This window comes from Bos javanicus, chromosome 6, assembly GCF_032452875.1.
Source record: "Bos javanicus breed banteng chromosome 6, ARS-OSU_banteng_1.0, whole genome shotgun sequence".
NCBI lineage: Eukaryota > Metazoa > Chordata > Mammalia > Artiodactyla > Bovidae > Bos > Bos javanicus.
In genome coordinates, this window is record NC_083873.1 from 101,710,050 (window position 1) to 101,737,444 (window position 27,395).

At 41.4% G+C, this 27,395-nt stretch overlaps 2 protein-coding genes and 1 non-coding gene across 4 annotated transcripts in view; 2 read left to right on the forward strand and 1 right to left on the reverse strand.

Annotated features, from left to right (window-relative positions):
- The window catches only part of MAPK10 (mitogen-activated protein kinase 10), a 619,928-nt gene that overhangs the window by 518,517 nt on the left and 74,016 nt on the right, over positions 1-27,395 (reverse strand). The gene's annotated exons all lie outside the window — the stretch shown is intronic.
- On the forward strand, positions 20,010-20,082 carry TRNAG-UCC (transfer RNA glycine (anticodon UCC)). Its single transcript has one exon. It is a non-coding gene; the product is annotated as a tRNA-Gly (tRNA).
- Positions 23,596-24,442, forward strand: LOC133249806 (SUMO-conjugating enzyme UBC9-B-like). Its single transcript, XM_061420697.1, has one exon. It carries the CDS (start codon positions 23,672-23,674, stop codon positions 24,002-24,004), a length of 333 nt encoding a protein of 110 aa, XP_061276681.1. The 5' UTR covers positions 23,596-23,671; the 3' UTR covers positions 24,005-24,442.

The following is a 27,395-nucleotide window of genomic DNA, read 5'->3' on the forward strand; positions in this document are numbered from 1 at the left end:
CTGGGTGAACCAAAGGTCCGTGTCCCAGGAGAACGTCTCCCAGCAGCTCTGGCTCAGGGCCACGAAGGTCTACTCCTGCAATCAGGAGAGGAACCCTATGACCAAAAAGATGAGAAGAGCTGAGACACGGTGGGGGGTGCTAAGGCCCAAAATGGCAGGAAGGCTGTCTTGAAGGTTATCAAATCTGAAAAAGCCAGAAGCAAATTTCAAAGTGATGTCAAATCCTCAAATCCAGGATCAGGCAAAGGGAGCCCAGCTACAATCTGGGAACAATGAATGGGGAGAAAGAAATACAAGAGAGATGAGGATTCTTGAGCAACTCCCTCCAGTGTAAGAAGTTAAGATCAACTGAACAGATGAGAACTTATTTTGACACCCCTCATAGATAACATTCCTTTTTAAACTGCAGTTATCACGTTCCTTCATCTTAGAAGTAACAGAATTCCTGAACCAAGAAACAAAACATATGATTTTACAGTGTGTCTAAACTGCATAAAAATCAAGTCATCTTGAGAAAGTTGACTCCCATAGTAATTTTGGATATACAAAGAGTGAAAGTGTTAATAGTTCAGTCGTGTCTGACTCTTTGCAACCCCATGGACTGTAGCCCACCAGGCTACTTCCTCTGTCCATGGAATTTTCCAGACAAGAATACTGGAGTGAGTTGCCATTTCCTTCTCCGGGGATCTTCCCAATCCAGGTATCGAACCTGTATCTCTTGTGTCTCCTGCACTGGCAGGCAGATTCTTTATTACTAGTGCCACCTTGGAAGCCCTGTCCAAATATAACGCAGGTGAATTTTTTAAAATAACATTAGTTATTAACCAGAAATATGGATTTAGACTTTGGCTGTAATACTGAGCGCTTCTTTTTTTGTATGATTATGAAATAATCAGCCCTCATCAGTCCTTCTCAGCACCTACCATCAGGGTAATTTACATGCCTGGAATCTGCTAGGGGGCTTCCCTCATGGCTCAGAGGGTGAAGTGTCTGCCTGCAATGCGGGAGACCTGGGTTTGATCCCCGGGTTGGGAAGATCCCCTGGAAAGGAAATGGCAACCCCCTCCAGTACTCTTGCCTGGAAAATGCCATGGACAGAGAAGCCTGGTAGGCTACAGTCCATGGGATCACAAAGAATCGTACACCACTGAGCAACTTCACTTCTCAGAATCTGCTAAAGTATTCTGACTACTTTTACCCTCAGAAATAAGCTCACATACTATGACTTTGTGATCAACTTCATATCTGAAAGTCTAAATAAAACTTATCTGTTGTTAAGAAAAAACAGGAAATGCACTGTTTACAATAGCCAGGACATGGAAGCAACCTGGATGTCCACTGATAGATGAACAGATAAAGAAGATGTAGGACATATATACAATGAAACCACAAAAAGGGAACAAATTTGAGTTAGTTCTACTGAGTTGAGTGAACTTAGAACCTATTATACAGAGTGAAGTAAGTCAGAAAGAGAAAAATAAATATTGCATAGGAACGCATATATATGGAATCTAGAAAAATAGCACTGATGAATCTATTTGCAGGGAAGGAATGGAGACACAGACAGAGAACGGACTTGTGGACTCAGCAAGGGAAGGAAAGGATGGGAAGAATCGAGAAAGTAGCACTGACATATATACACTATCACGTGTGAAACAGCCAGCTAATGGGAAGTTGCTATATAATTCAGGGAGCCCACCCTGGCACTCTGTGATGACCTAGAGGGGTGGAATGGAGGACGGAGGGAGGCTCAAGAGAGGAAATATCTATATAATTATGACTGATTCACACTGTTGTATGGCAGGAACCAACACAACGTTGTAAAGCAATTTTCCTCCAATTAAAAAAATAAGGAAAGAAAAACCAAGAGTTGCCTGCTATTAATAAATCACTGTGTGCAAAAAATTAAAGTATCTTACTTATTGAGACTACATTACTTTTTCTCTTTGCTGTTAAGAATCCTGGCTGGAAAGAAAGTAGCTAGAGAACCAAATTAGAAGCTGGAAAGGACATTCACACCTAGTCATAGTCCCTAACCACATGCTATGTGTAAGGTAAAAAATAGACCACTTCTCACCTTTAAGAAAAACTAAAAATACTTGTACATGCTTGGAAAATACAGAATAAAATTATAAGGAGTCAGCATAAACAACAACCTACAAAAAACTTTTTAAAGTCTAAGCATTAAAGTGACACACCTTCCTACCAAGAAATAAAAACAGATTATTAACTAATCTCCTACATGCATCTACATGCTTCAGTTTAGGGCCACTCTTGTCAGATAACAAGGTCGAGGGGAAAGAATGCCATATTAAAGCCCTGCTCATTCTCCCACTTCACTCCAACCCTGCCCAGAGGGAAACCATGGTTAGGAAACCCCATCTGCTCATGATTTCCTCTTTAGTACTGACCTGTGATGGTTGCCATGGATTTATGAAGATGGCTTTTTGGGCTATGCTGCTTGACTAGAGATGTTGAAATGGTTGAAAAGGGAATATGTACATGTGATGTGGTCCCTTCTCCCTCTCTTCCTCAACACCCAAGAGGTGAAGGTATGGTCTCAGCCCATCCTTCCTGAGAGAGCCCGCCACCCAACACCCCAACACCCTCTGTCTGGCAGGCTCATGCTCTGTTTCTCTTTCTGGGTTCTCCAGTGATGGACATGCACCCTAGACCAGCTCTCCACTGGATTTTGAGACCAACGCTCTCTAGTTCCTTCCCTTCTATCTTGTGCTCACTTTAGCCTCTTGTTGGCATACATGGAGTTACAATAATAAGATTCTGATCCAGGCTGTGGAGTAGAAGCAAGCAGAACAGATAATTAACCCCTTTTATAGCCCCCAGCTTCCCAGGCTTATGTAGAGTTCCTGGTGGTGTCCTTCCTTGCTCACTGAAATTCTTCACTGGGGATACACACACACATCCATGGCAAGATGGTGTATTTTCTTATAATTTTTTAAAATTCTTTCCCACTAGGTTTATTAGAGGATACTGAATATAGTTTCCTGTGCTGTATGTGTACATGCGTGCTAAGTCACTTCAGTCACATCTGACTCTTTGCGACCCCATGGACTGTAGCCTGCCAGGCTCCCTGTTCATGGGAACCTCCAGGCAAGAATACTGGAGTGGGCTGCCCTGGCCTCCTCCAGGGGATCTTCCTGACCCAGGAACTGAACCTGCATCTCTTGTCTCCTGCATTGGCAAGTGGGTTCTTTACCAGTAGCACCACCTGGGAAGCCCTTGCTATTCAGTGGGATCTTATTGTTTATCTAGTTTATGAAAAGTAGTTTATATGTGCTAATCCCAAACTCCTAATTTATCCCTTCCCCACCCCCTTCTCCCCCTCAGTCACCACAAACTTGTTTTCTATGTCTGCAAGTCTGTTTCTGTTTAGGATTCTTATTATTTTCTTCAAATACTTTTTTTTTCAGGATCTGGTAAAGAAAATTGCTAGTGGGAGGCTGGACCCAGGTTTTCTGGGATCTCAAACCTAATATGGTCAAAATACCATCTTAATCACAACTCAGAAACCAAACATCCAATTTCAATAGGAAATTTTAAGAGCTGGTAAACAATGTTTATATTCTCTTACTCCCTCAACCATGGTAGCTGACAAAGTTCCAGATGGGGGCTATTCCATCAGCATAGAAAAAGGAAGGGAATTCCAGGAAAACATTTATTTCTGCTTCACTGACTATGCTAAAGTCGGATGGCATCATCAACTTAATGGACATGAGTTTGAGCAAACTCCAGGAGACAGTGAAGGACAGGGAAGCCTGGCAGGCTGCCATCCACAGGGTCTCAAACAGTTGGACGTGACTGAGCGACTGAACAAGGAACAACAAATTTCATCAGCATGGATCCCAGAGGAGGAGACTTGAGCAAACTTCCGCCAATCTGTAGTGAGCACGTAGTGTAAAGTGAAACGCAAATTTTGTTGTCATAGGTCACTAGGGTTTCACAGTTGTTTGTTACCCAGCATTATCTAACACAATGATTGGTGGTGGTAGTGGCGGTGGCTGTGTTTCAAGAGGATCTAGACCTAAGCAGTACGTCAACTTGGTGTGTCAAACTCTATAACTGGCAACATAGCCAGGGCCATCCCCTTGAGAATGGCCTAAGAGATGACTCAAACTACCCTAGATGTCTTCAGACCCCCCAGAAGATATCAACACTTTGGAAGCTGCAGTTAAAAAAAAAAAAAGCTCTCCATACAGATTCTGCTCAAGTCTCTACTGAGGATGTAGGCCCTGTGATAGATGGGTTCACCACTGCTCCCAGTCTAGGGCCAGTACCCTACCCACTGACACATGGTAATCCTGATGCCTAACCTTCTGTCTACACCCATCCTATATACGGGCTTCCTTGGTGTCTCAGTGCTAAAGAATCTGCCTGCCAGTGCAGGAGACCTGGGATCGAACCCTGGGTTGGGAAGATCCCCTGGAGAAGGAAAGGGCAAACCACTCCAGTATTCTTGCCTGGAGAATCCCATGAACAGAGGAGCCTGGTGGAATACAGTCCATGGGGTCGCAAAAGAGTCACTAGTCACACGACCTAGTGACTAAACAACAACAACAACACAACATCTTACATACAAGCTATAAATGGAAAACACCTCAGACCTGATATTCCTCTCCTTTCCAGATACTACAGTGCCTTCAGTGTTCCCACTTTCACTGTTCAAAGAAATTTTTAGCAATTAAACAGGAGTTTTCACAGCCTTGGCAAAATAGTCATCCTACCTGGTTGCGTTTCCAAGGACAACATCACAAGGTGACTCCCTTCATTTTGAACATGAAAAATTGTTAGAAAATTCTTTCTTACAAAAGGTTGAGACTTGCCTGCACATGCTTTTCTTTTATTCTAACTTGCAAAGTTTTGATCACCTATCTTAAAATTCTACTTTTTTCTAAGTTTCCTGGAAAGAGGTTAATCCTGGCAAGAAACGGGGATTTAAGAAAGTAGATTTAAAGGAGTTTGTAGAAAAATATTCTCTCTCTGGGTCCTTGGAGTATGTCCTGGATTATGAGTCATGAAATGGTCCAGAACAATTCCAGTGGTGAGAAAAAAAAAAGCTGCCCCTACAAAGGAATGGAGAAGGAAATGGCAAGCCACTCCAGTATTCTTGCCTGGGAAACCCCATGGACAGCCTGATGGGCTACAGTCCATGGGGTCACAAGAGTGGGACACAACTTAGCGACTAAACTACCACCACCAGACAAAGGGAACTAGACCGAGAGAGGCAGAGGTAGGAAACTAGCCTGAGCTGGTGTGGAAGACATTTCCTGCCTACTGCTCTGTCTCCTCTATGTTTCTACCTTCAGCAAACACTTAGATCATTAAAACTCACTAGTCTGCAAATGCAGTGAAGACAAGGACCTGTTCTCTCTCTTTTATTTTTTTTTTTTTTGCTTACCTTTCTATCTGCATTACCTAGTTCTGAGCCTAACATATATCAGGCATTCAGTAGGCTATTTGTTCGGAGAAGGCAATGGCACCCCACTCCAGTACTCTTGCCTGGAAAATCCCATGGACAGAGGAGCCTGGTGGGCTGCAGTCCATGGGGTCGCTGAGAGTCGGACACGACTGAGCAACTTCACTTTCACTTTTCACTTTCATGCATTGGAGAAGGAAATGGCAACCCACTCCAGTGTTCTTGCCTGGAGAATCCCAGGGATAGGGGAGCCTGGTAGGCTGCCATCTATGGGGTCGTACAGAATCGGACACAACTGAAGCGACTTAGCAGCAGCAGCAGCAGGCTATTTGTTGAATGAATTATGAAATCGGTAGGTGTGGGATTAGGAAGTGGTCGGGGCTTAACTTGGGGTTTCCAAGGGGAAATAATTTAACTTAAAATGTGCAAAGGATCATGCCTTATTTCAGACTGACCTTAGGGTGCAGTGAGGCTTAGTCCTGTGTGTTTGTGGGCAGGGAGAGGGAACATTACATCAGAAGAACAACAATGCAAGCCTGGCGGGATGGCAGCATCCTGGGTCTACATAAACAGTGTGTTCATGTGGGGAAATCCAGGGAAACACTAGGTAGGCAAGCTGTATTCAGCCTCCTTGGAACAAGAAGGGGAGGGGTTTCCCACATGTGCTGAGGTTAGGGTCAGGTGGGAGGAGAAGGGAAGATGGCTGGGGAGGGATATGTATGTAAGTGTGTTAGTTGCTCAGTCATGTCCAACTCTGGCAACCCCATGGACTGTAGCCCACCAAACTCTCCTGTCCATGGGATTCTCCAGGCAAGAATATTGGAGTGGGTTGCCATTCCCTTCTTCAGGGGATCTTCCTGACCCAGGAATCAAACCTATCAGAATTGCAGGCAGCAGGCAGATTCTTTACCATCTAAGCCACCAAGGAAATCTGAGAGATATATAGGCAAATTTTAAACCCTGAGTGAAGTGAAAGTCATTCAGTCATGTCTGACTCTTTGTGACCCCATAGACAATACAGTCCATGGAGTTCTCCAGGCCAGAATACTGGAGTGCATAGCCTTTCCCTTCTCCAGGGGGTCTTCCCAACCCAGGGATCGAACCGGGTCTCCTGCATTGCAGGCAGATTCTTTACCAACTGAGCTATCAGGGAAGGCCCTCTTAAACCCTGAAGCTAAGTGGACTGTGAACACCAAAGTCAGTCAGTGTCGTTCTTTGTCACCCCAACCTGCCACTACTCTAACTTTAAAATGCCTGACATGTTTTAGGTGTAATAACTGTTTATAAAGCCTTTGCTTGCAAATCCTTAATTGATCTTGCCACTCTCTCAAGGAATTGGGTAATATGAGATTACCGCATTGTCTCTTCCCAAAGGATCCCCACCCTTGACCTTTAGTATAAGGTCCCCTTTGATTTAATCTGGAATTAGGGTCCAGACACATCAACCCAATTTCCTAATAGTTCAAGAACTCAAGGCTCAGTTTGGTCTGAGCCTGACTTCTCAGGGCTGCCCTAAGAAGTTTAGCATGTATCTTCAACACAAAATGAAGTTCAAGGTTAGCTTATGTTGGGTTGAGGAGGGTGAAGGGAATGGTTTTAGTAGTCTGACAGCCTGTATTCATTTACACAGCTGTTACTAAAGGCACTGTATCAATATTACTGTTTTATTATGGAGAATTTCAAACACACTCAAATGTAGATAGAATGATACAGTGAGTTCCCAGGTATGCCTCTCGTGCCAACAAGTATAAGCCCAAGACCAATTCTGCCATATTCCCACCTCCATCCGTTCCATCCTTTCCACTATATTGAAGCAGGTCCCAGATATCATATGATTTCATCTGTAAATATTTCAGTGGAAATCTTTAAAAGACAACAACTTGTCTTTAAACAGACCTCTAATACTATTATCACACCTAAAAATAGGTCAGTTCAGTTGCTCAGTCGTGTCCAACTCTTTGCAACCCCATGAATCGCAGCACGCCAGGCCTCACTGTCCATCATCAACTCCCAGAGTTCACCCAAACTCATGTGCATCGAGTCGGTGATGCCATCCAGCCATCTCATCCTTTGTTGTCCCCTTCTCCTCCTGCCCTCAATCCCTCCCAGCATCAGAGTCTTTTCCAATGAGTCAACTCTTCGCACGAGGTGGCCAAAGTATTGGAGTTTCAGCCTCAGCATCAGTCCTTCCAATGAACACCCAGGACTGTCTCCTTTAGGATGGACTGGTTGGATCTCCTTGCAGTCCAAGGGACTCTCAAGAGTCTTCTCCAACACCACAGTTCAAAAGCATCAATTCTTCAGTTCTCAGCTTTCTTCACAGTCAAACTCTGACATCCATACATGACCACTGGAAAAACCATAGCCTTGACTAGACGGACCTTTGTTGGCAAAGTAATATCTCTGCTTTTGAATACGCTATCTAGGTTGGTCATAACTTTCCTTCCAAGGAGTAAGCGTCTTTTAATTTCATGGCTGCAATCACCATCTGCAGTGATTTTGGAGTCCAAAAAAACTAAAAGTCTGACACTGTTTCCACTGTTTCCCCATCTATTTGCCATGAAGTGATGGGACCAGATGCCATGATCTTAGTTTTCCAAATGTTGAGCTTTAAGCCAACTTTTTCACTCTCCTCTTTCACTTTCATCAAGAGGCTTTTTAGTTCCTCTTCACTTTCTGCCATAAGGGTGGTGTCATCTGCATATCTGAGGTTATTGATATTTCTCCCTGTAATCTTGATTCCAGCTTGTGCTTCATCCAGCCCAGCATTTCTCATGATGTACTCTGCATAGAAGTTAAATAAGCAGGGTGACAATATACAGCTTTGATGTACTCCTTTTCCTATTTGGAACTAGTCTGTTGTTCCATGTCCAGTTCTAACTGTTGCTTCCTGACCTGCATACAGGTTTCTCAAGAGGCAGGTCAGGTGGTCTGGTATTCCCATCTCTTTCAGAATTTTCCACAGTTTATTGTGATCCACACAGTCAAAGGCTTTGGCATAGTCAACAAAGCAGAAATAGATGTTTTTCTTCCACTATCTTGATTATTCGATGATCCAGCGGAGTTGGCAATTTGATCTCTGGTTCCTCTGCCTTTCCTAAAACCAGCTTGCATATCTGGAAGTTCATGGTTCACATATTGCTGAAGCCTGGCTTGGAGAATTTTGAGCATTACTTTACTAGTGTGAGATGAGTGCAACTGTGAAGTAGTTTGAGCGCTCTTTGGCATTGCCTTTCTTTGGGATTGGAATGAAAACTGAGTTTTTCACTCCTGTGGTCACTGCTGAGTTTCCCAAATTTGCTGGCATATTGAGTGCAGCACTTTCACAGCATCATCTTTCAGGATTTGAAATAGCTTAACTGGAATTCCATCTCCTCCACTGGCTTTGTTCGTAGTGATGCTTCCTAAGGCCCACTTGACTTCACATTCCAGGATGTCTGGCTCTAGGTGAGTGATCATACTATCGTGATTATCTGGGTTGTGAAGATCTTTTTTGTACAGTTCTTCTGTGTATTCTTGCCACCTCTTCTTAATATCTTCTGCTTCTGTTAAGTCCATATCATTTCTGGCTTTATCAAGCCCATCTTTGCATGAAATGTTCCCTTGGTATCCTTAGTTTTCTTGAAGAGGTCTCTAGTCTTTCCCATTCTGTTGTTTTCCTCTATTTCTTTGCATTGATCACTGAGGAAGGCTTTCTTATCTCTCCTTGCTATTCTTCGGAACGCTAATTCCTGAATAATATCAAACATGTCCTGTCAACTATCTAACATGCTCTTCTGTCCTACACTGTCGCTATGTAGTCATTAGGTCATGTCTGACTCTTTGAGACCCCATGGACTGTAGCCCACCAGGCTCCTCTGCCCGTGGGATTTCCCAGGCAAGAATACTGGGATGGGTTGCCTTTTTCTTCTCCAGGGGATCTTCCCGACCCAGGGATCAAAGTCACATCTCCCGTGTCTCCTGCATTGCAGAGGTATTCTTTACCGCTGAGCCACCAGTAAACCCTCTGTCCTATGAATTGCCTGTAAGTTGGTAGTTGGATCTAGAAGTTTGATCAGAATCAAGTTTAGTAAAGTTTTTTTTGCAATATATTAATTTCTATCAAAAAAAAATGTCCACCAGAGTAATCTCAAGTTTTAGCCAAATAATTAGCCAAAATCTTTGCAGAATTTATACTAGAAGATATTGCATAAAGCACCAAGAACCTATAATTTATAAATAGACATAGTACTCTGCATCTCATGGAAAAGAGTATAACACATACACACGACCACCACCAAAAATAAACACAAGAAAAGTTCAAGTAACAACAACAACACTTAGCATCTAAGAAATGCTCAAACCTGGATTAATGACACACTTTCTAGCTGTTTAAATTGAAGACTTAGATGTTCAGAACTATTTTTGATTCAAAGAATGGAGCTTTCATCCCCCAGGTTTTGGTTCAGTTTACCTCAGTTACCGGTAGAGGGAGACCAAGATACATCTAAAAAACCACTTAGAAACCAGGCCTCAAACCTGAAAGATTTTCAAGTTTCTGTCACATATCAAAATTCAATATTAAGGATTATTTATTTTGCATTTTGGGTTTCCCTGATAGCTCAGTTGGTAAAGAATTGGCCTGCAATGAGGGAGATATGGGTTTGATCCCCGGGTTAGGAAGATCCCCTGGAGAAGGGAATGACCACCCACTCCAGTATTCTGGCCTGGAGAATTCCATGGACTGTATAGTTCATGGGATCGCAAAGAGTCAGATGTGACTGAGCAACTTTCACTTTTTCACATTTTGAATTTTACGAGGAAACATTGTACTAAGTCATTTTATATCTGATATCTGCCTGTATTGTAAAGAACAAAAAATAGCCTTTATGAGTTCTGTACAAAGTGTTTGACACAAAACACACCTTTAAAGGCTTCCTTCACCCCAGTACTTTTCAAGACAAGAAGAGGTATAAGAACCTAAGTAGAATGTATTTTGTGAGTTTTTCTTAAAGAAATTCTAAGGACTTTTAAAGAATGCAATACTCCCAAATCCCTTTCAAATTATAATTTTAAAACATTAAGCTGTAAAAGAAGCATAAGGAAATTCAACAAATTTATATTTTTCCAACGATGACTAATATATTTTGGAGAGACTGAGGGAGATGCTTGAGGGCTAAGGCAAAAGGAGAAGGGGGCAGCAGAGGATGAGACGGTTAGATAGCATCATCGACTCAATGGACATGAATCTGAGCAGACTCCTGGAGATAGAATAAAGGACAGAGGAACCTGGCGTGCTGCAGCCCATGGGGTCTCAAAGAGTCTGACTCAACTGAGCGACTGAACAACAACAGCAAGCTCGTGCTTCCTCAACTTTGGGATAAGCCAGCTGTGTTTCCTATCCTGCAAATAACTAGCTAAAAATGTCAGAACTCACTTACCTCTCCTTTTACCACAAAACATGCACTCTCCTTATTATGCTTTATTAACATAGCTCTTTAAGCTTTATAACTCCTTTTCACGTACTATTTCATTTATCCTCAAAACTTAATAATCAAAAACTATTATTCCCACTTCAAGACAAACAAACACTCCAAGCAGTGAAATATGTTTTGGGAAGTTCCACAGCTGTAGTCTACATAAACAGGACTCAAAACCAGAACTTCAAACTTCTAAAACTCACATACTTTGTGACTCCACTGAAAAAAACCACTGCTAACACATTTCAGTTCCCCCATGCACTGGCTTATTTCCTATATCAATGCCTGTAAGACTCTTAAAAGCATCAAAGTGACTCTGATGGTTTCCACCTCAGTGAATTTGGCAAGGGACTACAGAAGCCTGTACTGAATGGCCAGTCTTGGTGCCAACGGAAGGCACAGTCCAGGCTCCTTGGCTCTTTCAGTAGGACTCAGAGCACAGACTGCACTGCAACTGTTTAGGCCCCGGGGCAGACCCAATGGACTGCATCTCTGAGAGGCCTTCAGATGGTGTAAAGGCTGGAGTTTTTCATGGCCATCATAAATGTGCCTTTACTCACCAATCATTAACACCTCCCTGGGGTCACAAAGAGTCTGACATGACTGAGCAACTGAGAACACACACAAGTGTATTCATGTTAGCTACCGTTGGAGGGGCCTGCTGATCTCCAGGCATCACTTTTCCTCAGCCTTCACTGCCCTTTTTCTCTACAAATAAGCTCCACTTTCTTCAGCCCCTACCTGTGCATCTACACAGATGAAGTTGTGGAGCACCCAAGTGGCACTCAGAGTAAAATTATAAAGCTCTGCATATTTGTGAAACACTTAAATATGTACTATTTCAGAATTACATCTAAACTACCTTCTCATCTTAAATCAACGTCCACCTGACCAAACATTTAGTTCAAATATGGAATTGAATACTTACTTTTTAAAGATCACTCTTTTTTGCAACCCCATGGACTGTAGCCCACCAGGTTCCTTCTGTCCATGGGATTTTCCAGGCAAGAATACTGAAGTGGGTTGCCATCTCCTTCTTCAAGAGATCTTGCCCACCCAAGGATGGAACCTATGTATCCTGCATTGGCAGGTGGATTTTTTTTACCACTGAGCCACCTGGGAAGCCCTTTAAAGGTCACACCCAACTACAAAGAATCACAACTGATTCATACAGCTCAACAGCAAGAAAATAAATAACCCAATTTAAAAATGAACAAATGACCTGACTAAACATTATTCCAAAAAGATATATGAATGGCAAGCAGGTATATGAAAAGGTACTCAACATCACTAATCATCAAGGAATGAAAATCAAAATCACAATGAGATATCACATCACATGTCTATCATCTTTCTAAAACTCATAAAAAATTCAGTAAAGTCTCAGCATACAAAAATCAGTGACATACATTTCGTTACACTAGTAATACACTATCAGAAAGATAAATTAAGAAAGCAATCTTATTTACAATTGTATCAAGAATAAAATACTTAGGGTTAAACTTAACTAACAATGTAAAAGATCTGTATGCAGAAATCTATAAGATGCTGATGAAAGAATTTCTCTAACCAAAGAAGACACAAATGGAAAGATATCCCATGGCTATGGGTTGAAAGAGCTTATATATTTTTAAAATATCCCTTCCTGGTGGCTCAGACAGTAAAAGCGTCTGCCTACAATGCAGGAGACCTGGGTTCAATCCCTGTGTTGGGAAGATCTCCTGGAGAAGGAAATGGCAACCCACTCCAGTACTCTTGCCTGGAGAAACCCATTGATGGAGGAGCTTGGTACAGTCCATGGGGTCGCAAAGAGTTGGACATGACTGAGTGACTTCACTTTCACTTAACCACCCAAACTGATCTATACTTCCAATGCAATCCTATCAAAATTCAAATGTCTGTATAGCACAAGGAACTCTACTCAATACTCTGTAATGTTACATAAGGGAAAAGAATCTTATAAAGAGTAGATACAATATGTGTATACGTATAACAAATTCACTTTGTTATATATCTGAAACTAACACAACATTGTAAAACAACTATATTCCAATAAAACCTTTTTAATTCCAACGTCTTCTTTTTTTTTCCCCCTCAGAAAAAGAAAAAATAATCCTAAAATTTGTATGGAAGTGCAAAAGACCCCAAACAGACAAAGCAATCTTGAGGCATAAGAACAAAGCTGGAAGCATCATACTTACTGGAAACATCATACATACAATATACTTCCAAACTATATTACAAAGCTATAGTAATCATAATCGTACAGTATTGGCATAAAAATGGACACACAGGTCAATGGAACAGAATAGAGAGCCCAGAAATAAACCCATGCATATTTGGTCAATTAAATCATGACAAAGAAGATAAGAATATACAAACGACAAGGGATAATCTCTTCAATAAATGGTGTTGGGAAAAGGACCAGCTTCATGCAGAAGAAAAAAACTGGACCACTGTCTTCTACCATACACCAGAATAGACTCAAAATGAATTAAATATTTAAATGTAAGGCTTGAAACTGTAAAATTCCTAAAAGAAAACACATGTTGGGGGTAAGTTCCTCAACATGGGTCTTGGCAATGATTTTTATTTGACACCAAAAGCAAATGTTAGAAAAGCAAAAATGAGCAAGTGGGACAATGTCAAACTAAAAAGCTTTTGCACAGCAAAGAAAACCACCAAGAAAAATGAAAAGACAACCTGTGGATGACAGGAACTATTTGCAAATCACATATCTGATAAGGGGTTAATATTCTAAATACATAAATATCTCACTCAGCTCCATGGCAGGAAAAAAAAAAAAAATGGGCAGAGGGACTGAGTAGACATTTTCCAAAGATACACAAGTGGCCAAATGATACGTAGAAAGATCCTCCAACTCACGGATCATCAGGGAAACGCAAATGAAGACCATGATGAGACGTCATCTCACACCTGTCAGAATGGCTATATCAAAAAGATCACAAAGAAGAAGTGTTGCTGAGGATTCAGAGAAAAGAGAATCCTTGTGCACCTGTTGCAGGAATGCAAATTGGTGTGACCACTATGGTAAACAACACGGATTTCCTCAAAAAATTAGAAACAGAACTACCATTTGATGAGCAATTCCACTTCTGAGTGTATATACAAAGGAAATGAGAACAGAATATTGAAGAGATTATCTGTACTCACATGTTCATTGTAGCATTATTTACGATGGCACTGTGATATGGAAACAACTTAGGTGTCCATCAGTGAATTAATGAATAAATCAGATGTGAGACACACACACACACACGGACTTCCCAGATGGCACTAGTGGTAAAGAACTTGGTTGCCAGTGCAGGAGACATAAGAGACTAATCTCTGGGTCAGGAAGATCCCCTGGAGGAGAATATGGCAACCCACTCCAGTATTCTTGCCTGCAGAATCCCTTGGACGGAGAAGCCTGGTGGGCTACAGTCCATGGGGTCACAAAGAGTCAGACATGACAGAATCGATTTAGCATGCATGCATGACAACACACACACACACATACACACACACTGGAATACTATTTGACCTTAAAAAAAAAATCAAAAGAGATCCTGTCATTTGCAACATCATGGATGGTCTTGGAGGGCATTATGCTAAATAAAATAAGTCAAAGAATGACAAAGTGAAATAAGCCAAATAGCATGGTATCACTTACATGTGGAATCTTTTTCTTTTAAGTCAAATTCATAGAAACAAGGAGAAGGCAATGGCAACCCACTCCAGTACTCTTGCTTGGAAAATTCCATGGACAGAGGAGCCTGGTAGGCTGCAGTCCATGGGGTCGCTGAGGGTCGGACACAACTGAGCGACTTCACTTTCACTTTTCACTTTCATGCATTGGAGAAGGAAATGGCAACCCACTCCAGTATTCTTTGCCTGGAGAATGCCAGGGACAGGGGAGCCTGGTGGGCTGCCGTCTGTGGTGTTGCACAGAGTTGGACACAACTGAAGTGACTTAGCAGTAGCAGTAGCATAGAAACAAAGAGTAGAATACTAGCTACCAGGAGCTAGGGGAATTGTAGAAAATGGGGAGAAAATGGTAAAAGAGTACAAACTTTCAGCTATAAGATGAGTAAGGTCTAAGCTCAGCCTGGCCATTCTAGTCAATAATACTGTGTTGCATAATCAAAATTTGCTTGGAAAGTAGCTCTGAAAGCATTCCCGGAGAGGCAGCAAGGAAGGAAGGAAGGAAAGAGCAAGAAAGAGAAAGGGAGACAAAGAGGAAGGAAAGGAGGGAGAAAGGGATGGAGAAAAAATTACTACTGGATGGTCACACCCTTTGGAGGCTTCCCTAGTGGCTCAGTGGTAAAGAATTTGCCTGCAATGCAGGAGACACAGGAGACATGGGTTTGATCCCTGGGTCAGGAAGATCCCTGGAGAAGGAAACAGCAACTCATTCCAGTATTCTTGCCTGAAAAATCCCACGGATAGAGGAGCCTAGTGGGCTACAGTCCAACAGGTCACAAAGAATCCTTCATGACAGCAACTGAGCACGTCCACACCCTTTTGCAATCAGAATTTGAAGTGAAACATTCCTTTCCAGCAAGTTAGCTGCCACCTGTGCTTTCAAACTCCTCCCAACCAGTGTCTGGAGAGTGTGGAATAGCTGGACCTCAGGATAACACACAGAGAGACAGACACACTCATAGAAGACACAGTGCAGAAAGCAGCACAAAAGGAAAAGTGGCTCTATCTCAGGTGGTTGTAATCAAACATTAAAGGGGAGATTTACTCTACGCTGGCTCGGCCTAACGTGGATCAGAGGCAGCTGAGTTGTAAGCACACCGGGAACCCAGACTTGAGTTCATGACCAAAGGGAGGGCGGGGAGGAATTCAGCAAGAACATTTCCAAACGATTCTGCTGATGCACTGGTTGTTTCGGTTACTTTCTTGCCAGGGCCGTACATACACACCCATAGGCGGTGTCTCCAGATCACGAAATGCAGTGAAAATGGGTAGGTTGTTGAGATGATATGAACTAGACAAAAGGCTACCCAGATAATTCACTTGTCCAGAGAGGATTGTTTTGTTTTTGCTTAAATAATTGATTTTGGTTTCTTGCTATAAACCACTTGTCACCTATCTAACATACGTGCTTAGTTGCTCAGTCGTGTCCTACTCTTTGCAACCCCATCGACTGTAGACCACCAGGCTCCTCTGTCCATGGGGATTCTCCAGGCAAGAACACTGGAGTGGGCTGCCATGCCCTTCGCCAGGGATCTTCCCAAGCCAGGGGTCAAACCCAGGTCTTCCACATTGCAGGCGGATTCTTTACTATCTGAGCCACCAGGGTTTCCCTTAATAATAGAACTTTGACTTTATTCCAAGCAGTGGTGTGTCCAGCTAAATGACTGCATTTGCTGACCTCTCCTGCAGCTTGGGATGGTTGAAGAACAATAAGTGGGCCTTTAGAGAAAAATCCTTAAGGCAGACAGCTAAAGTGTGCCTTTTTGTCCTTCCTGATTCCTTCCTAGAACATATATGTGATGTCTCAAACCCTAGCAACTATCTTAGACCTTAAGACAACCTTGGTGATGGGAACCACACGCTATCGACGGTGGAGAAATAGCAGAAACAGCCTGGTCCTTACTCCCACTTTAGATGCCCCTTTAAAGCCTGGGGGTATCTCTCTTCAGCCTTCCTTTATAAAAGAAAAAAAAAGACAAAAGCCCATCCTGTTAAATTCCTATCTGTGTTATCAGCAATTGAATGAAATTTACAACTAATATGCCAGCTCTACAAATCACCCAAGTTACCTGGAAACTGCCCCAATACCCATTTATATCATTTTGGGATACAGAAACAAAGCTTTCAAACTAACCGTGATAGTTATGGGTGATTTGATTCTCAAGCCAAAAATTAGGTCACACAATAAGAATACTTAGAATCTACTTATGGGAGAAGCAGATCATCAGCTCATTTGAAAGCTGGGCTGCGCTAGTACACCCAGATGCTATGATTCTACTTGAGTTATTAAGTTCAAGCACGCTGCAGTAATCCTGACCTGATTTTCCACTTCATCAGAAAAAGATAAGTCTAGGTACCAGGTGATACACACCATTCTAACCAGGAGCTTTAGTTTAATACGTAATCTCCGAAAGTAATTTCACAAAGGGTTCTGGGCCTCCAGAAACTCACATTCTCCTCCCCCATAAACTTTGGTAACTGTGTGGTAATTACACCCATGCTTCTCTCTGTATCCACCAAGAAGCTTTACTGGCGCCTTTTCCTATAGAACTCAGTTCTATATACTTAGTATTTGCCTCACCTAAGCCCTCTATATCTGTTTCCACATAGAAGGATAATAATACTTACCTTTCCTCCAAGGTGTGTTGTGATGTTTAATTAATGTTTACAAAGTATATAGTAAGCTGTAGATGAAAGATGCTAAAGAAGCATAAAGTAGTATCATTAGTCTGACTCATCACTTAGCCTTATTAGGTATGCAAAATGAAAGTCATGTTGCTACAGCTAAAATAGTTATGAATACACATTAGGTCAAATATAAATCCAAGAGAGATTTAAATCTGTATGCCAGGTCCACAAAGCCAACACCTGAAGCTCCTTATTATTAGAGCAATGTGCTTTTTTGTTTCCCTTTCTAACAAGTATTTACTTGAAACCCCTTAGCTTTCAAGAATAGAAACTGATTAGAAGGTTAAGGTTACAGTGAAAACATGATATATTTGGGAAACATCTGAAGTTCTTCATACTTTAATATGAAGATAAAAATTCAATCTGTAGTGATGCAAAACTCCATAAAACTTGGGAAAACTTTTGATTCTTCCACAATTGAAACTAGCAAGAAAATTCCGGGACTTTCCTGGTGGTCTAATGGTTAAGATCCCATGCTCCAATGCAGGGGGCCTGGGTTCAAATCCCAGGTCAGGGGACTAGATCCCACATGACATGACTAAAAGACCCCAGCATGCCTCAACTAAGACCCAGGGCAGCCAAATAAATACATAAATAAATATATGTTTATATATATATAATATATTTTTTTAAAAAAAGAATACTCTGAATTTCATAGGAAATTTAAAAAATAAACTGATAACCTTGAAAGTTTAGTACAATGTTTCTTGAGTTCAAATGTGCACTATGTTGAGATGTATACATATTATTTTATATACAGTCTTCAACAATTTTCAACTAAATATACAACTATATTTAGATAATAAGTATATATTAAGATTTTACATACTTCTGAACCAAGGAATCATTGACACTATATGCTCTATTTTGGCATATAAAACTAAAATATCACTTTGTTGTGCAACATGGAGCTCTTTTTCAAGCTCTGTATCCTAATGTTCCCCTTGCTGTGTAGCAGAAAGAGAATTAGGAAATAGAAAGAGCCCTGCTGACGAGAAGGGCTCATTATGCAAATAGCTGGGGTAAGTCCATACTATCCATCCATGGCTTACCCTGGATGTAGAGTTTCAAAGAGAACTAATAGTCTTATGAGTGAAAATGCAACACACACACAAACCCACACAACGAACATGCACAATAGAGTAAATGCACAAAGGAGGAATCCCACGTGGTTCTGAAAGATGTTGCAATGGGATTCATCATTACATGGTCTCAGAGAATGAGATGATGACTGTCCTCCTCTTCCAACTTCCACAAAATTTGGTCAGTTTGGAAACTTATGATCTAGTTAGGTTTACATGGAAGATAAAAAGACACATTCATTTCATTCCCCAAAAGCACAAAGTCAACATTCTTCTGAGTTAAGGAAAAGCTTTCTGGAGACAATTAACTTCTTATAAAATTTTTTCTAAAGAGAGAGAGGGAGTAGGTAATTGCATTACAGGACAAGAGCAACTCTTAAAGGTCAGAGGATTTGATGACATCTTAACCAGTCCAGATTTAGTTACTGAAGTGTTAGAAATAATCTAAAATTATTTTCTTCTACTTCTTCGATGATTACTTTTCTCATCTCCATTTCTTCTTTTCTTCTTTAAGTGTGTTGTGATCCATATGTTTACAAGCTGGATGTTCCCAAAATAGACACCACCCCCTTCTATTTCCACATATTTTTATATACACTATGTGAATTAAAATGCAAAGAATCCCTATCTTGTATATGATGGAAAACCCACCTCATCCCTAATACTTTCATGAACAATAAAGGAACTTCCATTACTCTGAGTCACTTCCTCGGATTTCTTGCTCCTGCTGAATTCTTAAGTGGTATCTTTGTCTTTCCTTAGGTTTAATCCATGCTGACTCAGTATAGAATATATTCCAAAACACTAATTTCCCCAAAACACTAATCCCTTAAGATCTAATCACATTATAGCCGTGATCATATATCTTTACTGAAGTTTCAATAACAACATGAGGTAAGAGGGTGTGCTGTATCACAGCACAACACAGCAAAAGATTTAAACATGAATTCAGTATTCCTGCTATTCAAAGACACATTCTCTCCACTTTAATGGGCTTGGAATTTTGATATATCTTACAGTCAATCTGTACAATTAAAGTGCTGTCATATTTTCTCTTGAAAAGATCTTATTAAATTGACAGTATATCACATTACCATAGTATCCTAAAATCAAAGGGATTTTATTTTTTTTTAAAAGCCACCTGTGGTCTTCAAAGTCCAAAGCCACACCCACAGTTAGGAACTTCTCACTGATCTCCTCATCCCTGTTCACTCCAACACCCACTCCATCCCCTCCCATCGTTTGCCGTTTCCCAATTTTCCCCAGTTCTTGGAGTTCTTCCCATTCTTCTTCTATATTGATCCTGTAGGCCTCACAAACCTTGTCTCTATGTCTTCCCTAGACTACTATTATGGTGACTGACTAAAGAAAACATTTTCTTTTTTGAGAAATTTTTTTAATGGCTTTTGTTTTTCCTCCTTACTTTCTCTTTTTTTTCAATTTTTTAAAACATGTTTTAAATTGAGACATAGTTGACAATGTAACATTGTATAAGTTTAAGGTATATGACGTGTTGATTTGATAAATTTATATATTGCAAAATGATAACCATCATAGCATTAGCTAACACCTCTACCACATAATTATTTATCATTTCTTTCTTGTTGTGAGAACATTTAAGATATCAACAGTTTGGGGACTTCCCTGGTGGTCCAGTGGCTAAGACTCTGCACTTCCAATGCAGGGGGCCCAGGTTCGATCCCTGGTCAGGGAACTAGATCCTACAGGCCACAACTAAGAGGTCGCATGCTGCAACTAAAGATCCTGCATGTCGAAACTAAAAGATCCTTCATGTTACAAAGAAGACTGACGATCTGCCTGCCTCACTAAGACCTGGTATGGCCAAATATATAAATCTTAAAATCATTTTTTTTAAAAGATCTCAATAGTTTTTAAAGGTACATCTTCTCCTATCACCCCATCAATTTTTCAAATTAACTTTCTTTCTACATAGATTTCTTTCAGCATCTGTAATTAACAGTCTTCTCTTTTTACATTCTTTCCCTTGGGATTCTTATCCAGTTGGAGAGCATATGACTTCCACCTTTCAATCTTCAACTTTTATCTCTCTTTTATCTTCTGGACTGACATTTCCATTCTGAAGGATATGTTCACCAAAACTTAGCACACAGACAGACTTCAAAATTAACACACAATCCAAGGAAAATAAGGCATATTCTGCGAGGCTCCCATTCCATGTGAATCAACAATATGGACTACAGAGTAAAGTAACAAAGGTTTACACTAGGAAGAAGAGTAGGATTCAATTGCCAAGGCCTCCAAGGATGTGAAAAGACCTTCTGCAAGTCAGAAGATCGTGGTTTACCAGATGCCTCTGAAGTCTCAAAGCAGGCACTGCTGATAGGGGACTGCAAAACAATTCAAAGTTGAGTACTGAGGGACTTCCCTGGTGATCCAGTGGCTAAGACCCAGCACTTCCAAATAAATAAATGTGTGCTCAGTCGTGTCCAGCTCTTTGCAGCCCTACGGAATGTAGCCCACCAGGCTCCTCTGTCCATTGAATCTTTCAGGCAAGAATACTGGAGTGGGTTGCCATGCCCTTCTTCAGGGGATCTTCCCGACCCAGGGATGGAACCCAGGTCTCCTGCATCTCCTGCAATGGCAGGAGGATTCTCTACTACTAGTGCCACCTGGAAAGCCCAAGTAAATAACTCTAAGTAAACGCATAAACGGGAACACTGAAATGAACCTAGATGTGTAGAACTTCAAAGCAAAGTCATGATACATGAAATTAAAGGCATCATCTTCCGTTCCTGACAGTCCAAGCTCTGTTAATGGAACTCTGAGTTTTCTAGTCACACAATTTCAAAAACTTTGCCTTTGACTCTTCTGTCTTGATCTTACCTTGTACTCCTTCAATTGTCCAGTTCTTTCACTCCAGACTCTAAAATGTCCTTTCTCTTTGCTATCCCATAATCTTTCAATAAAATGGGCACCTAAAATGTCTCTCTATCCTCAGGTTTGTTTTTTTTTTTTTTTCACTTAATCTAATCCTTCCCATTTACCAATGAACAGATCTTCATAAACTACAGTGCTGATGATATCACTTCCCTATAAAATCTTCAAAGGCTCTTTATTACCTGTTAAGTTGAGTACACACTCCACAGTAAACTCCCCATTGCCAAATCCAGGGGTCAATTCTCAGTCTTTATTTTATTAAACCAATCAAGAGCATTTGACAATTAATCTCTAACTTGAATTTCTGCAGTTAGTCTCATTTCAATCCTTATTTGATAACTGATTTCATAAGCAGCTATGGTGATACTTTTAAAACATAAATTAGATTATGTCACTATTCTCATTAAAGTCCTCCAATGGCTTCTTTCTATCTCACTTGGGGTAAAATTCAAAGCACATGCAATGGCCTGCAAGACCCTGTATGATGTGGGTCTACCTCTCCAACCTTATCCTCTACCACAAGCCTTGGTGGTAGAGGCTTTATAACCCCACTTTGTAACCCCACTCTAGCTACGCCTGTCATCTTGGTGGTACTAAAGGACAAAACCTTTCGTACCCTCACCTTTGAGGTTCTGCAGTGGCAGTTCCCTTGACCTGAGTGCTGCATGGCTCTCTCTGACCCATTCAAATGTCTGTTCAATATCACCACAATGAAGGGCTCTTCTCTCTCCACTCTGTGTAACTAACATTCCCCCCAGCCTACCCAGCCACTCCCTATTCTCCATAACACTTGGCATCATCTGAAATATTTTATTTGTGTAACATTCTATATCTTCTGTTTCTTCCCACTAGAATATAAACGCCCTGAAAGGAAGGTCTTTGTTTCTTTTACAGCTTTCTTGTCAGAGACTAAAAGAGCTCCTTATACTTAAGTGACTGAGCATGCATGCACGCATGCATGAGAATATAGAACAAATATATACCAGGAAAAGACTGATGATTCAGATTGATAAATAAAAACTTGAAAGTCATGGTTAGTCGTATCCAACTCTCTGAAACACCTTAGACTGTAGCCTGCCAGGCTCCTCTGTCCATAGGATTCTCCAGGCAAGAATACTGGAGTGGGTTGCCATCCCATTCTCCAGAGGATCTTCCTGACCCAGGGATCAAACCCAGGTCTTCTGCATGGCAGGTGGATTCTTTACTGTCTGAGCCAGCAGGGAAACCAAAATAAATACTTATGCCTTATAAATAATACCACTGGCACTGTTTTTTTTTTTTTTAAGGAATACAATGAAATATTACTCAACTATAAAAAAGAATGAAATCTTTCCATTTGCAACAATATGGATGGAGCTTGAGGGTACTATGCTAAGTGAAATAAGTCAGAGAAAGACCAAAACTATGTGTATAACTTTTATGTGTGATCTAAAAAACAAGCAAATGAACAAGCAAAACAGAACAGAAACAGACTCATACACAGAGCAAACTGGTGGTTGTCACAGGGAAAGAGGGCATGGAGGAACAGACAAATAGGTGAAGGAGATTAAGAGATACACTTCCAGTCATAAAATAAATAAGTCAAAGGGATGTAATAAACAGCATAGAGAATATAGCCAATAATATTGTTATAACTTTGTATGATGACAGATGGTAACTAGACTCACCCACCAGGCTCTCCCGTCCCCGGGATTCTCCAGGCAAGAACACTGGAGTGGGTTGCCATTTCCTTCTCCAATGCAGGAAAGTGAAAAGTGAAAGTGAAGTCGCTCAGTTGAATCCGACTCATAGCGACCCCATGGACTGCAGCCTACCAGGCTCCTCCATCCGTGGGATTTTCCAGGCAAGAGTACTGGAGTGGGGTGCCATTGCCTTCTCCGAACTAGATTCATAGTGGTGACCAGTTCATAATGTAAGTAAGTGTCAAGCCACTATGTTGTACACCTGAAACTAACACAATATTACGTGTCAACTATTTGTTGTTGTTCAGCCTCTAAGTTGTGCCCGACTCTTTATGACCCCATGAACTGTAGCATGCCGGTCTTCCCTGTCCTTCACTAGCTCCCTGAGTTTGCTCAAAATCATGTCCATTGAGTCAGTGATGCCATCTATACTTTCATAAAAAATAAAGTAAAATGAAATAGAGGAGCAATAATACAGAAAAAATTCCACATATATAGCAAACAATAATCCTTAATATACCAAGAATTCCTATATATTCAACATACACAAAACAGTCCAGTAAAAATGGGTAATGGATAGACGCACAGAAAGAATAAAATGCTGAGTCCCGAGACAAAGGGAACGCAGACTCTGCCACCGTTGCTGCCGCCGCCGCCTAGTACGCCTCGCTCGCCGGGCCGGGCCGCCCGAGGGACGCGAACATGGCTGGGATCGCCCTCAGCAGACTCGCCCAGGAGAGGAAAGCTTGGAGAAAAGACCACCCGTTTGGTTTCGTGGCTGTCCCAACAAAGAACCCTGACGGCACGATGAACCTCATGAATTGGGAGTGCGCCATTCCTGGGAAGAAGGGGACCCCATGGGAAGGAGGCTTGTTTAAACTACGGATGCTGTTCAAAGACGATTACCCATCCTCACCACCAAAATGCAAGTTTGAACCGCCGCTGTTCCACCCAAACGTGTACCCCTCAGGCACAGTGTGCCTGTCCATCCTGGAGGAGGACAAGGACTGGCGGCCAGCCATCACCATCAAGTAGATCTTATTAGGAATACAGGAACTTCTAAACGAACCAAATATCCAAGACCCAGCTCAAGCAGAGGCCTACACGATCTACTGCCAAAACAGAGTGGAATAGGAGAAAAGGGTTCGAGCACAAGCCAATAAGTTTGCTCCCTCATAAGCAGCGACCTGTGGCATCGTAAAAGGAAGGGATTGGTTTGGCAAGAACTTGTTTACAACATTTTTGCAAATCTAACGTTGCTCTACAATTACTGGTCACCTGGGAAGGGTGGGCGGGTGCCATTTTCCATTTCCGCCACTGGTACAGTCTCGACTTGCTGAATTGCCCAGTTTTTCATACAGGGTCTCTTCCTTCAGTCTTTTGTATTTTTGATTGTTATGTAAAACTTGCTTTTATTTTAATATTGATGTCAGTATTTCAACTGCTGTAAAATTATAAACTTTTATACTTGGATGAGTCCTGAGGAGCGCGTTCCCAGAGCTGCACTTAGCCTCCCGCTGGCCGCATGACGCGGGAAAGCAGAGCTGCCCGCCCCCAGAGCCCCAGAGCCCCAGCCAGCCAGCTTCGCGTTTCTGCATCACTTCCTTTGTGTTTATATGGCGTTTGTCTGTGTTGCTGTTTAGAGTAAATAAACTGTTTATATAAAAAAAAAAAAGAAAGAAAGAATAAAATGCTATTCCCAGAAGAAAAGACAAAACGGTCAATAAGCATTAAATAATAAGCAGAAAATAAAAGTGAAAACAATAATAAAATACCAGTGCTTAGCTATCGGAATGACCAAAAAGATAAAGAGTTTGACTATATCAAGTGTCGGCAGGTGTACGGACAGAGAAATGTGGGAAAACAGCCCTTTCATTACAACTGCCACTTCAGAGGGCAATGATTAGTGTCTATCAAACCAAAAACAGACATACCCCGTGGCCCAATAATCCCGCTTCTCAGTATCTCCTCTAGAGAAACACCCATGAGCGTAAGAATCTTTGTAAGCATTGCTTATAATTCTACAGACAAGCCTAAAAAGGAGACAGGCTAAATATTATGAAATGTTACGTGTTGCATCTTGGGGTAGTAGGCAACTGCATACAGAGGGACAGTATTTTACTATGTTTTGTAAAAAAAAAAAAAACACTCATACACACATTGGTCCTTACTCAAATTCACAAGAAGTACCAAACATGCATTTACATATCTATCACAGCTTAAACAGCATCCACAAACCTACAACTGTAGCTGCTGGAGGGAGGAAGAATGTATTATGTCTGGGGTGCCAGAGGAAAACTGACCCATTTCTGTCAAACTTTAATTTGGGAAGAGAAGCATTAGCCATGTACTCTTGGTGCAGTTTACACTACATGTAAAACAGCCAATGTGTTTTTTGATGGTATGCAAATAAAAGAATCATTCCTTAAGCAAGTGCCAAGACTGAAGACATAGTTTGGCACTTCCCACGGAGTCCGACCAGTACCGATTACCTGTAAGCTCAAGTACACGCTTGTTAAAATGGATGAATGAATGGGGATGAAACAGGAAGTTGGAGCCACATCATGAAGAACCTTAATTTCTGGGTTCCTGAGCTTGCAATTTGTTTGACATAACAGATAAATGAGACAATACATTTAGCACAGTTACTATTGATACATTTTAGCATTTATGATCAACATCACATCTCAGGGCTTCCCTGGTGGCTCAGCTGGTAAAGAATACGACTGTAATGTGAGAGACCTGGGTTCCATCCCTGGGTTGGGAAGATCCCCTGGAGAAGGGAACAGCTACCCACTCCAGTATTCTGGCCTGAAGAATTCAATGGGCTGTATAGTTCATGGAGTCTCAAAGAGTCAGACACGACTGAGCAACTTTCACTTCACTTCTCATTTCAATTTTATCTTATTTCATGACCAGAAGATGGAGCTCCAAACATTTAAACTTTTTTTTTTCCTCTTCATAGAGGTTGTGGTTTTGTTTCTTGAGTTCTGGTTCCCATTTAAACCCTTCTATTTGCATTTAGTTCTCAGATGATCAAAATCCAATTGCTGACAGAGAGCAGATAGGAGGAGTAACTATAGGGGAAGTTCACCCTTTAGTCAGATTTTTCTACCTCTGGGGACTTCCTTGTTCCATGCACTAGGTTCCTACATTTTTATCCAACTCTTCCCATCTGGAACTCCTCAAAATAGAAAAGCACACTCTAAACAGGTGCCAACATCTCATGCTGTCCTCTTGGGAGGGAAAATTCCAACCCTGCTACACCCAGCCTTTATCACTGTGTATATCCAGGAACTGGTGCGCTGTGGGAAGATGACCTGGCAGGGCTGGAATCAACACTTGGGACAGTTCTCCAGCTTCTATGATTTTCCAGAATAAATCCACAGAAGTCTTCCTCAAGACCTCTAAAGACTCACGGAAAATAATGTATTTTCTAAATTTCCATAATAGCCACTCTATTACCATTATGTTGATATTACTAATACAGCCTATTAGTTGACCATTCATTTATTGACTCTCTTTTTTCAATAAATATTTATTGATCACCACTGCAAATTGCAGAAAGGTTATGGTGGGACACACGTGCACACGCACACACACCTCCTACTCTAAGTCCTCAGTAAATTTATTCAAGAATACACAACCTAGGAAAGCCAGGAGAGACTCAAGCAGGAACAGCATCATCTACCAGGACTCTTCCTTGGCCTTTGTTCCTTACCCTGAGGACAAAGTTGTCAGTGATTCTGTTAAGGTGCAGCAAGAAAAATTTCTTGCTTCACTAACGGCCCTATTATACTCAGGCTGACGTTTTGAAAACAATCACCAATATACACCATCGCTTAATGGAATGTTAAATACATTTGGCTCCTCTGTTTCTTGATCAAATTCAGCATTAAGAGACACGTGTCTTCAATAGTCCAGTAAAAATCCTTCTACCCACTGCTGCTTGGAATTCTTCTTAAAAGGCTCTTTTGTCTGAACCTACCAAACTTCTCCCTAGTTCTAAATCAGTATTTCTGGTCATTTCCAACTGTAAATTCAAAAAGGTTTCGACCGAACTTATTTTCTATCTTGATGCTTTTCGTCTCCCTACCCAAACCTGGTCACCTCTCAGCTTTCTGGAGATCATCAACTCATATAAACCCTTGCAGAAATGACTTGGATTTCACTTCTCCTTCATCTCCCACATGCAATCAAAAAGTCCTGCCCATTCTACTTCCACAGTGTGCCCCAAATCCAATCGTTGCATATCCACTGTCGGCAGGCAACCTCCTCACCCATAATAATCTCAGTAGTCTCCTGAAAGTGTTAGTCACTCAGTCATGTCTGACTCTGTGACCCCATGGACTGTAGCCTGCCAGGCTCCTCTGTCCATTGAATTATCCAGGCAAGAATACTCAAGTAGGTTGCCTTTCCCTTCTCC

Coding starts and splice junctions, on each gene's coding strand:
- LOC133249806 (XM_061420697.1), top strand. CDS start 23,672: ATGGCTGGGATCGCCCTCAGCAGACTCGCCCAGGAGAGGAAAGCTTGG.